A 15,527-nucleotide genomic window follows, 5' to 3' on the forward strand; every position below is an offset into this window, starting at 1 on the left:
TACTCATTTATCTACCATTATAACTTCTATTTGTACAGCCTTAAATTCTTTTAAAAAAATGGCAAAAAAATGATGTCTTTAAAAAAGGTTTAGCTAAAGTTTTAGAACAAATATAAAAAATATATACCTAATTAAAAATATTCAAAACATTGTTCATCTAAATCAACCCCAAATATATTGTACAAAATATAATTCTTTAGTAAATTAAAAAAGAAAAATGGCTCAAACCCAGCTTCGGAATTGGTCAAAACAAATATGATTAATATTACATGAAAACAGACATAGGAAAACTAATTAATTAAGAGCTTCCATAGGTTATTAATTACAAAATTTTCTAAGTATTCATTCAGATATAACCATTAATGTCTATGTAAATACTTTATTAAAGTATTAAACTACATTATGAAACCACATAGAAACATAAGTAATACTGATCATCTACTTCCAAAGAGAAGCGAATCAGCCATAGATGATGCATGATTGGATGCTTCTTCATCATTTGAAGATGTAAACAACATGGCAAAATCATTGATTCCGTTTCCTTCCCTTTGAGGAAACGACAACCCCGTCGATATCCCAATCGACGTGAGCTCGGGAAGTGGGACATCCCTCGACAAATAGTCCACCACTTGCTTCATAGTAGGCCTATCGGTTGGTTCAGCATTCGAGCAAAGCAAACCAAGTTTCATCACCAATTCCAACTCTTCAATATCAAATATACCACCTAAATTTGGATCAACCGCATTAATAATCAAACCTTTTGTCCAAAGAGAGAACACCCATTTTACCAAAACAAATTGCTCTTCTTTTATTTCAACCGGTCTCCTTCCACACGCAACTTCGAGCAAAAATGCCCCGAAAGCGTAGACATCGGTAGCTTCAGACACCTTTCCGGTCCACATCTGTTCCGGGGCAAGATAACCTAATGTACCAACAACATGGGTCGATTGAGGAACATCTCCATGCTCATATAACCGAGCCAACCCGAAATCACCCAATTTTCCATTTAATTCATTGTCCAACAAAACATTAGCGGCTTTAATATCTCTATGTATAACAACTTTTTCCCAACCCTCGTGCAAATAGAAAAGACCCGAGGCTACTCCCTTAATGATCAACAAACGTTGCCTCCAACTTAGAGTTGAACCGGACTCATTAAAAAGCAATTTGTCTAGGCTTCCTCCGGACATATACTCATAAACCAATAATAGCTCATGTTTGCGTCTACAATATCCGATGAGTTGGACCAAGTTACGGTGGCGAAGCTGACCCATGCTAACAATTTCCGCGACAAATTCCCTCATCCCTTGCTTTGATTGATGCGACACTCTCTTAACCGCAACCTCGGTTCTTGAGCTGGCTATAACTCCTTTGTAAACCTCGCCAAATCCACCTTCACAATATATGTGTAAACATTTATTTTATAAAGATAAACATGTGTGTTGAGTTTAATAATAACATATAAAATAAGACAATAGACAATGTTTCTTTTTTTTATATATCTTATAAAGATAAACATGTGTGCTAAGTTTAATAATAACATATAAAATAAGACAATAGACAATGTTTCTTTTTTTTATATATCCAATTAATAAAACCTGAATTTATTGACACCTAAAATTAATTAATTATCAAAGAGTTAACTTTACAATAATATTCTCAGTAGGCATAACAACATCTACTTTTTTTTATTATTTTTTTCTCTAATCAATTTTTTTCTTTGCAAGAGACCCCAATTTTGAGATTTTTTTAAGATATATTTATCTCTGAAGACTTTTTCATTTTAAGATTTGATATTTGAAACTTAGATGTTTCAATTTCCTAAGTTTGAAAAGTTCTAATAACACAAAATTACCATTCTTTATCATCAAATCAATCAATCAATAAATATATTAAAATACTTATTTTTCATTGATTTTTATATAATTTTATTTTATTAAAATTTATGGGTATTTTAGTAAATTAACTTTAAATCTTTTAAAAAAATGAATTCAACCTAAAAAGTTGATTGAATTGTACAATATGACATAAGAGTTCATACCTTTACCCAATACTTCATTGTTGCTAAATCCTTTTGTGGCAAAGTATAAATCTTTGTATTTGAATCTATGAGGTCCATATTCGAGTTCCCAATCCTCAAATTCTTCAGCAAACATCTTTCGTCGAACATAATAAACTAGAACTATTATAACCACTAACACAACAAAAACGATAACCAAAGGCAACCCAATTGTTAAAAACTTGGACGATTTTCCCTTTTCAATCCTAGGTAGCTCTGGAAGATTGGAATTTATAAGTTCTTGAGCTTGACCATTAACTTTGAAGCTCCAACCTAATAAATAATGAGATGTAAACATCGAACCGGTTGATGATGCAAACCCGACATACATATTAGGATTAACAAACTCAGACAGGTCTTGAACTAGAGACAGCAGCGGTCTAGACGGTTTCTTCATTTCGATTGGAGCCATTGTAACTGTCATTCGTTTTATCCCACCATCATAATCAATCCAAACCCGCATGGGTTCTCCGCTAATCAATTGCAGGCTACTAAAGTTGGTTCCAGAGTAATACCCGGCTGGTTCAGACACAACTGAAATCAAGCTGTTGATATTAATCCCAACGTGATTATTGTTGATTTCTTGCCATTCAAGGCTCTGGTTCTCGTCAAATTCGACAGCTATAATCCGGTTTGCTATATTCCCGTTGTTATTCGAATCGTTGAACACACCCATGTGGTTATTTGGCAAAGCACCTGGTAGATTGGGTTGAGGAGCGATTACGAATGAGATTCCATGTCCACCCAAATTTGAGAATTCGGGTATGACCCCGAAAACAAAGGAAGTGGAGAAGGAGATCATGGATGAACCATTTGTTGATGAGTTCTTGAAGATGATTGGGGTTGGGTAAAAAGCAGAGCCTGTTATCTGTCTTGTGTTGTTGGTTAGGGCTAATAGACCGTTGGGTCTGATCTCGGTTACACCGTCTAGGGTTAGGTTTGATGTTTGGAAGCCATTGAAGGTGAATTCGGTGATGGGTTGTGCGTGGGTGGTTGATGGGTTGAATAAAATTACAGAGACTAATTGAAGAAGAAGAAGAAGAGTCATGTCGGAGCAAATGGTCTATGGAGAAATAATATTTAAGCTTAGGGTTTCGGGGCTTTTATATCCTTATAGGAAATAGTAATATGGATTATTTCAGCGATGGTTTAACTAACCATTTTTTAAATTCACTAGTAAATATATTTGGTTTGTTTATTCATAAATTTAACAATAAAATGTCTAAAATTATGAGATTGAAAAGAAAATCTTTAAAATCTTAATTGACTTCTAATAAAAAAAAAAAAAATCTCAATTTGACAATGTAATCATTATATATTTTTAATGTCAAATATATAATAAATTAATGATATTTAAAATTATTAAGATAAAATTTCATTTTTTATTAATATAAAATAAAATATTTCAAATTTTAAGGTTAAAAAGAGTGATATTAAAATTTTACTGAACTCAATAAGATGACTCAGTTTGACCATTCCTATTAAATGTTATAAGGAATTATGCATAAAAACAAAATTAAGTGTTATTGTTAAAAATCAAGTACATAATATAGCAGACTTCTTTATTCAGTTATACATTATAAAGAAATTATTAGAACTTGTCTGAGAGAATTTATTTAAATAAATTTATATTTATTTAAAAAGTATTGATTAGTGTCAATTTTGAAAGTGTATTTATTTATTTATTATTATTAGTTTTTTATAAAAAGATTTAATGTATTAATATATTTTAAAAAATGGTCTATTTAAATTAAAATTAATAAAAATCATTTTAAGAGAATTAATATATAATAATAAACTATTTTAAAAAAATTATAAGGTATTTTAATAATTTAATTAATAATTATATAATATTTGATTAAGACTGAATTAAATATATATATATATATATATATATATATATATATATATATATATATATATATATATATATATATATATATCCTAAACATAAGCTTGAAAAACATTTTGACTTGGTAATAAAAACATATAATATAAACATACCTACTCACGCTGCATTTAATAATGCATTAAATTTCCGAGGATCAGTTATTCTCTAGAAGAAAAAACAATAAAATAAACATAACAAAAATATTAATTTTTTTTATTGAAGGGAGTGAAACACACCAAATCTTCCAACACCGATAAAAAAAATAGAAAACAAGTATTTAAATTTTAGTATTTGATATATAAATTATTTTATAGAATGTGAAATTAATATAGAAAAGCACTTACACATTATTTACCATTATAATATAGCAATTTAATTATTATATATGATTAAAATTATCTTTTAAACGTTTTTATCTTCTATCTGACAATTTTTGTAGACTTTCAAACCAAACTTATTTGATTGATAGTTTGACTAAGGATAAGCTCAATAAATAGTTAGTATTTGAAGACATGTAACAATGAATTATTCAAAAATAATTGTGATGATGAATCAGATAAATATTTTATTATGGGGGTAATCAGTGGCGGACCTAGAAATATTTTCTCGGGGGGGCCAAATACCTAATAACGTAGCATTTTTTGGCTATCAAATAAATGCATTTTTTAATTAAAATTTTACTCGATAATTACATAAAAATACTAATAAGCACAATTACTAAATTATTCTTGTCCATGAGTCGGTACAAAAGAAGACAAATATCTTCGTTACGTTGACTATATTAATCAATCAATTCAAGAAAATTTCCTTTATTTGATGAACTACTTGACTCATCATGTCCTCGAAAAGGTAATCATTGCCTCAATAGAAAGCGTGTTACATCAAATATTGTCGTTAAACATGTGTGATAATTTATTTCTATATCACGACCATGTGTACGTAAAACGTTTCTCACGTTATGTCTTTGATCTTAAAATGATTCAAATTGAATTCTAGCTTCATTATGACAACTATTTGAAGTTCTCATATGACGATTGAATCTTTCTAATGCTCTTTTCCAATTTTTGTACTCATCTCCTATAAATGTACTATCTACGTTTTCTCTATTTAAAGGTTTGAAAAGATAACACCAAAAACAAAATGATGCATCTTTTGATATGCTATATTCTAACCCTGTATATTTGATCAGTAACATTAGACTCATTAGTAGGCTCATTAATTGATTGAGAAGACTCATGCTGGTCATATGATGTAGAAGTATAAATTCGTTTATAGAACATCTTCATTATTCTATATCCTACATAAAATAAATGATTAAAAATAAATATGTGTCACAACCCCTAAATAAAATCTAACAAATACATTTATTTGTTGAAATAATTTAAAATTAATTTAAAATTAAGAAATATAAAATAATATTTTACCCTTATATTTATATAAATGGTTATTTTACCCTTATATTTATAAGTAATTTGTATTATTAATTATATTAAAATTAATAAAAAATATATATATATAAATAAATTATAATATAAATGTAGTTTTAAAATAAATAATAATATTATATGATTTTTATTATTTTATATATAATTCTTTATATTTTAACTTATATAAATAAATGTTATTTATATATTAACTAAAATTTATGTATTATTATAAATATTGTATTTTAGAAAAAAAAATTGTATAAAATAAAATATTAATAATAATTACTTGTATTTTAAAAAATATTTTTTTGTATAAAATAAAATATTAATAATAATTACTCTAATAAAATTATATTTGAAATTAGAATACTATAATTATGAATTAGTTTTTATAAAAGGAAGAGTTAGTTTATTATAAATAGTGTTTATATAAAATAAGGTTATAATTACTTTGAATACTATAATTATGAATTAGTTTTTATAAAAGGAAGAGTTAGTTTAAAGAAATGTTAGAGGCAGGATTTGATCACCTGACCTCTACTACATATTTCAGCTCCAAAACCATTGAGGCAAAGTCTTATTTGATAAACATATATATAATATCTAAAAAGTTTTACCCTGGTTGGGGAGGCCCGGCCCCCAAGGCCCCCCTTGTAGGTCCGCCACTGGGGGTAATTGATGACATTTATCTTAGGCACACCTTCAGCATTTAAGTTATTTAGTGAATATTCAAAATTGATTATTGAATTTTTTAGCAATTAAAAAGGAAATTCAGAAAAGCAAATAATCAAAAATGAAATAATAATATTCTTGATTTTGTGAGAATGTAGTGAATTGTTTCTTACAAAGATTCATTCATAAAAGATTCAACAATTTAGAGTTGATATTTATATTTTTTTATTCAACTTAGCCAATAAGGCTGACCATGTTGTGACTAAACAAAATATATGTAATATGGAAAGACTTAGTTGAAATTTCTTTCAATGTTTTACCCTTCTTTCTTTTTTTTTTATAAATTTTTTATAGGGTTTTGTCCAACTCTAACAGTTAATTTTATTGTTTTGCATGTTAATATGTTCCTGAAACAATTTTTTTTATAAGCCTGAATTCCGCTTCTTCTTTATTGTGCGACTAATCTTAGCGGGTTAAGCACATTCATGAAACTTATAACAGTTAAATTAAAAATTATTAAGGTGTGTGAGTTAACCGTGAACCACTTGTAATTTTATATAATGTTACTTTTAGAAGAAAAGAACTTTAAATATTGGTAACTTTTCTATTAAATTGGTATTTTTTTAAAGCATAATTTAAGCTGCATTATAAAAATACTTAAATTAATTAATATACTCAATAATTTAAATTAGTTAGTTCATGTAAATTTTTACTTTTATATTCACAACATACTACTAAAAACTAAAAAAAATGATTTCAAACCTTCATGAATAATAATAATAATAATAATAATAATAAACTCCAACAATCTAATGTATCCCTCAATAGTCAATACATGTGAAATCATTAAGTCTTACAAAATGCGAGCTCCTTAGTAAAAATATTATTTATTATTTGGTAATTCATATTGCTTTGTTTTTTTTTTCAATTAAACATTATATTTTAAAATTTCTATTTATGATTTCAAGATGAGCCTATCCCATTTAAGGCCTTGTTCAGATTGGGGTTATTTAAAAAACCTAGAGGGAGAAAAAAATAGTGATTGGTGATGATTTTGAGGAGGTGATGATTATTTTTGGTAAAAAGACTTAAAGGGTATTGGTATATATAAATAAAATAATAAATAATAATTTAAAATAGAGGGTATTTTGGTATTTTGATTAATGAAATGAGTGATGTGATTGTTGAGAAGTGATTGATTGGAAAATTGATTTAGGTTGGGTTTTTAAAAAACCCAAAGAGAACAAGCTCTAAATAAACTTTGACATTTTGAGAATTTTTTTTTTAAAAAAAATTATTATTTTATTATTATTATTTTTTAATAAAAACATTTAAAACGTACTCTTGAATATATAAATAATATAAAAAATAACAATTTAAGATAGAAGGTAATTTTTGTTAATGAATTGAGTGATGTGCTAGATGAAAGAGAAGTGAAATGATGTTTTATTTTGTTTGAGTTATTAAAATAATACAAACCGAAGAAGACTTTTAGAGCTTGTTCGGATTGAGTTATTTGAAAAACATAGAGATTTTTTTAAATGATTTTGAGGAGAGTTGACAATTATTTTTTTGATAAAAAGACTTAAAAAATATTAATATATATATATATATATATATTTATAAAATAAAAATTAATAATTTAAAATATAAAATATTTTAATATTTTAATTAATAAATTGATTGATATGATGAATGAGAATGTAAAATAATGTTTAATTTTATTTTCGTTATTAAAATAACACCCTTTTTAATATTAAAATAATTCAAACCGGCCTTATAAACAAATAAGTGAGTTTTGGACTTGTCAGCAAAAATAAAATAAATATTCAATCGTATACCAAGTCATATTTGGTTTCTATTTCCTAAATAAGAAAGAAAAAAAATAATTCTTGTAGTTTCAACATTTTTTCTTCAGTCAATATGTACATTTAATGAACAAGTCAACATAATGCAAATTGGTGAAGCCTTGCCTAATCCCTACCTAGTCGATGTGAATATTACATGTGTGGGGTACTTTAAATTAAAATAAAAATAAAAATAAAAATTAAATGTTTAATTTTCCTTTTTAGGTTGGTTAGACTATTTAAAATTAAAAATTATAGTTGAAATTGTAACTTCAATTAAATTTAAATCAATGTTATTTTGTAATTATTAGTTTGAATTATTTTATCTAAGAATTATAATTAAAATATTTATTTATTTTTTTATAAAATTATCTTAATTTATTTTATCATTCAAAACATATTTTTTTCTTTTAATAAAAACCAAATCATAAACAAAATTCTTCACACATGAACAAATTATTTTAATAGTATATACTTGTTTTGAAAATAATCCATACAATTATATTATAAATTGAATAGTCGTTCAAGAAAAAATATATTTATATATAATATTTGTGTAGAGAAAATCAATCAAATATTAACAAATTAGTGTGAAGATCTTCCAAAAGAGTATTGAGCTCTCCCACTGAATCTGTCGACTTCTCAAATCAAACCTCATATAATGTTAAGATGATAACATTGGAAAGATTCACAATGGTCATTTGAGATTGTTAAAAGCTCTATAATTTCTTTCAAACCAAATTATTCACAAGAAAATAATAGGGATATAGTCCAATTATTTCAAACCCACAAATCTAACTTCCTCAATCCACATTTTCCAAAACTCACTAATGGTTCTTGGCATAACCCAAAGAATACAAGTAATGCACCAAAGAAGAATTTTAATACCATCGACACTCTTACAATATAAAAAGAGATGATGGGTCGTCTCCAGTCTCCATCTCATTAAGACATAAACGACATTGACTAACTAAGATAATATCATTGCGCATACATTTATCATTAGTTAGAATACCAACGTGAATTACACTCCACACACAAAATAAGATTTTAGTGTGAACCCTACACTCCAATAATTTCTACTAATTTCTGCTAATATAACTCAATTGGATCAAATCTATCAAAAAGAGACACTAGTAGAAAAGTTATCTTTACAAATATAATTATATGGTCGTTATGTATTATCTATAACGATTTTATAAGGCGGTTACAGATAATAGATATCAATAACGACTCTAAAAATGCCGTTACTAATACTTTAGTTTGTCGCTTTGATTTCCACATCAAGGTTATCTGTAACAGCTCTAAAGAGCTTTTACGGAAATGACAGTAATATCACTAACGATTCTAAAAAAAGTCGTTACTGATACTTTAGTTTGTCACTTCAATTTTTCGTAAAAGGGAATATGTAATTGTTTCAGAGAGCCGTTACCGTAACTGTAGCAATTTCAGTAACATTGTCATATCAGTAATGTAACGACCGTAGGACAATTACTGATGTTGCTGTCATATCTGGGTTAAGTATATATTGTTACTGATACTCATTAAATGTTAATTTTCTGTAATAATCAAGCAATCAAGAAGAGAGGAATCATCCTGACTTTTTCATCTTCAAGCAGTCAAATTTCCAATTTTGATAAGCCGAGATTAATGGTGAGGAAGGTTCTAGCAAAGGCTCAAAGCGAAGGAAATGAAGTGGTTGTTAGGAGAAGAATTTGACGGTAAATTTCTCTAAATCTTCTCAACATTTGTGCTTGAGCTGATTTGTAAATTGTAATCCCTAGTTAATTGATTATCTGAATTAATTTAAGACCAGAGTTGAAGTCATTGGATCCGTTTATATTGTTAGATGAATTTACAGGTATGTTGAATTCATTTGAGATCTGTTCTTCTAGCGAGTGATTAATTGTAGAATAATATGGATCTCTGTTACAGTTTCTACTCCAGCTAGATTTCCTGATTATCCACATCGAGGTAAATTTCTTTCATATAACCGCTTTTAGTTTTCTCTTCTTCAATCTCTCTCATCTTTTTTTTTTGTTACTTTTGTAGGCTCCGAGACTGTTACATACATGTTGAAGGTATTGTGATTAACACATTTAAAATAGATAGATTATGAATAGGAAGGAAAAAATTGAAATTGAAATTGAAATTGTTGTATATATAATAGGGAGCTTTCACTCATCAAGATTTTGATCATATGTTTAGGTGCATATATATATATATATCATGAGTGATGAATTTCTTCTCCTTTTGATCATAGATTATGTTAAAGGTTTTTTGTGCCTTAAGAATTGAAGATTTGACCTATCTTTTTGTTTGTTAGTTTGTAGAAGATAGACACATAAACACAGAAATTAGTGTATTATGTGTTAAGGACCAGACAATCTAACTCCACAAAATCTGCAAGTTAAAGATGCAATCAAGTCACAATATATTCCTCCATAATCTTAGTGATTGCACAGCTAATTGTTACCCATATTTAGACTCCACAAAATCTGTAAGTCAAAAATACAATCAAGTCACAATATATTTCTCCATAATCTTAGTGATTACACAGCTAATTCTTACCCATATTTAGACTTTACATATAACAAATTGTAATATAAATAACCTGTACATTTCTCATTCATATATACAATTATTCCTTTTCAATCATACATCTTTTCCACATGGTATCAGAAGTCTAGATCCTACAATGTCATCAAACGCCTTCTCCGTCCCACACTACCCCAACCCCTCCTCCTCATCCAACACCAAATCACCTGATGTCTGCCAATATTGCGGCTACACTGGTCACACCATCTCTGTCTGTCGCCACTTCTCTCGCGCCCATCCTAACTTTACACTCAAACCCTTTGTACGTCAATCTCGCTACACTCGTCCTCAAGCCAACACTGCCTATTCATCTCACGCCCCTCCATGTAACTCGATTATAGATAGCCGTGCTACTCACCATGTCACACATGATCTCGATAATCTATCCCTTCACACTCCTTATACAGGCAACGATGATGTTATCATCGGTGATGGCTCATCTCTTCCAATCTCTCACACAGGTTCATTCACTATCACCTCTCAAAACAAATCTTTACTCTTTCAAAATGTTCTTTATGTTCCAAAAATTGCACAAAACATTATTTATGTCTCCAAGTTTTGTCTTGATAATAATGCACAAATTGAGTTTACCTCTTCTTCCTTTCGTTTCAAGGCTATCTCCACGAACACCATCATACTCCAAGGAACTTTTAATCATGGCATGTACACCTGGTCTTCTTCCTACAAATGTTCCCTTCAAACATCTCTCACATCATCTACTTCAAAGCTATCCACCACGTCTGCTCTCCTATGGCATCACCGTCTTGGCCATCCGCCATTTAAAATTTTTTCTTATATTTCAAATTTATGTAATTTAGGTTCAATTTCATCCCTTGATTACTGCAATTCTTGCAAGATTAATAAAGCACACAAACTTCCTTTCTCTCAATCCACTCTTACGTCTACAGCTCCCCTTGAATTATTATTTTTAGATGTTTGGACCTCACCCCACCTCTCACATGACAACTACAAATATTATCTAATCTTTGTGGACCATTACACTAAATATGTATGGTTTTACTCTCTCAAAAATAAATCCGACTCTCTCACAGTCTTTTTTGACTTCAAAAAATTAGTTAAAAACTATTTCAAAAGAACGATCATAACCCTATTCTCTGACAATGGAGACGAGTTCATCAAATTGGCTCCCACCTTACGCGCTAATGGCATCTCACATCTTACTACACCTCCCCATACCCCTGAACACAACGGCTATGCAGAACGCCGTCATCGTCACATTGTCGAAACTGGTCTCTCTCTCCTATCTAATGCCAATCTACCTGTCACTTACTGGTCACATGCATTCTCCACCGCTGTGTATCTCATAAATCGATTATCTATACCAATCTTACAAAATGACTCTCCCTACTATCGACTCCTAAATGTCAAACCTATCTATTCCCAATTACACTCCTTTGGCTGTCTATGCTACCCATTACTACGACCTTATGCTTCAATAAACTAGATCCTCGATCTCAACCATGCATTTATCTTGGTCGTTCCCTAACTCAAAGCGCTTTTCTGTGCCTAAATCTTACCACAAACAAAATCTACACTTCTCGTCATGTCACTTTCATTGAGCATGATTTTCCATTCCACCGTCTATCAAACCAACAAAATTCAACTTCGCTTCCCTCACCTCACGAATGGTTTCCCACTCCTCTCATACCTATTTCATCACATAACCCTACAACACCATCCACCACTGCCACACCCCCACAGAACACACCTCCTACGCCACCACATCCATCACATAACCCTACAACACCGTCCACCACTGCCACACCCCCACAAAACACACCTCCTACGCCACCACATCCACCCCCCCCTCCGCCCATTCTCCCTCGTCCTGTAACTCGTCTCACAAACAACATAACCAAACCTAACCCAAAGTATGCCCAACTTACCACTAACTCCTCACCCACGTCACTACCAACCACCCCCAAACAAGCACTCTCCACCCCTCATTGGCGTGATGTTATGCTTGCTGAATACAATGCTCTACGGAAACACAATACATGGACTCTCGCACCACCTAGTGAAGCTTGAAATGTCATTGGTTGTAAATGGGTCTTCAGAATCAAATATAATCCTGATAACATGATTCACAAATACAAAGCTCGGCTTGTCGCAAAAGGTTTTCATCAACAAGCTGGTCTTGACTACTCTGCCACCTTCAGTCCGGTTATCAAACCAGTCACGATTCGACTCACCCTCTCAATTGCTCTCCAACACAACTGGATATTACGCTAACTCGACATCAACAACGCCTTTCTCCAAGGTGATCTCCAAGAGACAGTCTTCATGCAGCAACCATCCGGCTTCATCGACGCTAACAACCCTTCTTATGTGTGTCGTTTAAACAAAGCCATATACGGGTTAAAACAGGCTCCACGCGCATGGTTTACAGCCCTCACCTCCTATCTACTACAATTCGGTTTTACAGCATCTTTCGCCGACCCCTCTCTCTTCATTTACAAAAAAATGGCGATCTCCTATATGCATGTTTATATCGATGATATTATCGTATCTGGTCCTTCACCTAATTTTGTCTCGGTTTTTATTTTCAACTTTGCCAAACGCTTTTCTCTCAAGGACTTGGGGCAACTTTCCTTCTTCTTAGGGGTGGAAGTACAACACAACACTTCTGGTCTCCTTCTCTCCCAAAGAAAGTACATACACGACCTCCTTCAACGTCATGACATGCTTGACTGCAAACAATCAACTACCCCTATGCTTGCTCACCCTCAACTGCTACAAAATACCTCCACACCTCCATGTGATCCTACTACTTATCGTTCTGCTGTTGGAAGCCTCCAATACTTATACCTCACACGTCCTGATATTGCTTACTCTGTCAACAAGTTAGTCCAGTTCATGCAACACCCGTAAGAAGCTCACTGGACAGCTCTCAAGAAGCTCCTTCGCTACCTTCACGGGACTTCTCACCTTGGTTTGCAATTACATCGCAATACTCCGTCATCACTACATGCCTTTAGTGACCTTGGATTGGGCAAGCGATGTTGATAACTTCATCTCCACTACAGGTTATATCATATATCTCGGCAAAAATGCTATCTCCTGGACATCTCGCAAACAAAAAACGATAGCCCGATCCTCAACCGAAGCTGAATTTCGTGCCATTGCTGACACCACTTCCGAACTCAATTGGATAAAATCCATTCTACAAGAACTAGACATCCACTTACCTTCTACACCTGTTATATATTGTGATAACTTAAGTGCTACAAATTACTCTGCCAATCCGATTTTTCACTCTCGAATGAAGCATGTTGCTCTCGCTTTTCATTTTGTTCGTGAACAAGTCAAAGCTGGAACACTTCGGGTACAACACATCAGTGGACATGATCAGCTCGCCGACGGCCTCACCAAACCTCTCCCTCGCCCGCGTTTTGAGTTTCTATTATCCAAGATTGGCCTCTTCAATGGAAGGTCCATCTTGAGGGGGAATGTTAAGTAACCAGAAAATCTTACTCCACAAAATCTGCAAGTCAAAGATGCAATCAAGTCACAATATATTCCTCCATAATCTTAGTGATTGCACAGCTAATTGTTACCCATATTTAGACTCCACAAAATCTGCAAGTCAAAGATGCAATCAAGTCACAATATATTCCTCCATAATCTTAGTGTTTGCACAGCTAATTCTTACCCATATTTAGACTTTACATATAACAAATTGTAATATAAATAACCTGTACATTTCTCATTCATATATACAATTATTCCTTTTCAATCATACATCTTCTCCACATTCTGTATGTTATTTATGAATATTGTTAAGATAATGTATTTATAATATATTTTTTTTTTTGTAAAACAACTTTCTATTATTGTTTACAAAGATAAATAATATTAAAAAAAATTGAAAAATAATTACTATTAGTAACCGCTGTCCAAATCTACTAAATTTAGAGTTGTTACTGATGATAGTATCAATAACGGTTATCCAAATCTATAGTTATTACTGATAATCAGTAATGACTGTCCAAATCTAGAGTCGTTATTGGTAATAGTATCAGTAACGACATTACCTTTATAGAGTTGTTACTGATATATATTAATAACAATATTACATTTGGATAACCCTTTACTGATATATCAGTAACGACCTTAAATACAGAAATCCGTCACAAATATTAATATTAGTAACGATTATAGCGCCGTTACTAATACTAATATATGTAACGACTACCAAATGTCGTTACTAATACTATTTTATATCAGTGACGACAATTTCAGTGACGAATGGTAACGAGAATAAAGTCGTTATTGAAACTTATCTAATAGCTTCATTATACTACATATATACTTGATTGGTATCAAAACAAGAACATTGACTGCTTATTTGAACCAATTAAATAACTCAAAAATTACATTTATTTTGAAAATTTTGATTTAATCAAATATAATCAGGATGTATCAAATATGACCGGGATGGATCAAACATGATCCAAACAATTGCCCAACCTCATTACAATCATGTTCGGAAGCTTTATGGTTGTGATTCAACAAAATTAATCCAAGAACTAGGGATAAAAATGGGGCGGTTCGGGGCGAGGAATGCATTTACCATTCCCGCCCCGTTTTTATTTCGGAGATTTTTTTAATACCATCTCCGCCCCGTTCGGTTTTTTCGGTTTCAGAGAATCCCGCGGGGCATCGTTAATAATTTTTTTTAAAAAATATAATAAAATTATACAATAAAATCTTATAAACAGATTTTTTAATATAATATATATTGTAATATATTGAAATTTTATATTATTATAAAATAATAAACTTATTACTCTTATAAAATATAATGAATAAATAAATATATTGTTGATTTAATATATTTAATTATATTTATAGTGTTCGGGACAGAATTAGGGTGATATCGGGGCGGGGGACACAAATACCATCCCCGCTCCATCCTCGTCCGGTTTCAGGGAAAAACCGACCAAAACGGGACAATTCAGTTTAGTTTTTGCGGGGCGGTTTCAAATTGTCATTCTTACCAAGAACAACAA

General features: G+C 30.8%; 1 protein-coding gene across 1 annotated transcript; it reads right to left on the reverse strand.

The window, feature by feature from the left end:
• Nucleotides 1-421: 421 nt before the first annotated feature.
• LOC124938922 (L-type lectin-domain containing receptor kinase IV.1-like) lies at nucleotides 422-3,107 on the reverse strand. The gene is made up of 2 exons (XM_047479444.1): nucleotides 2,042-3,107; nucleotides 422-1,393 (listed from the first exon to the last, which is right to left on the reverse strand). Exons 1-2 carry the CDS (start codon nucleotides 3,105-3,107, stop codon nucleotides 435-437), a joined length of 2,025 nt encoding a protein of 674 aa, XP_047335400.1. The 3' UTR covers nucleotides 422-434.
• Between the last annotated feature and the right edge of the window lie 12,420 nt (nucleotides 3,108-15,527).

This window comes from Impatiens glandulifera, chromosome 5 (assembly GCF_907164915.1).
Source record: "Impatiens glandulifera chromosome 5, dImpGla2.1, whole genome shotgun sequence".
In the NCBI taxonomy this organism is placed as follows: Eukaryota; Viridiplantae; Streptophyta; class Magnoliopsida; order Ericales; family Balsaminaceae; genus Impatiens; species Impatiens glandulifera.

Excerpts from the sequence above, each read along its gene's own strand:
- LOC124938922 (XM_047479444.1), bottom strand. The coding sequence starts at position 3,107 with ATGACTCTTCTTCTTCTTCTTCAATTAGTCTCTGTAATTTTATTCAAC. Across the intron at positions 1,394-2,041 it reads CAATGAAGTATTGGGTAAAG|GTGGATTTGGCGAGGTTTAC; the intron begins GTATGAACTCTT and ends TATATTGTGAAG.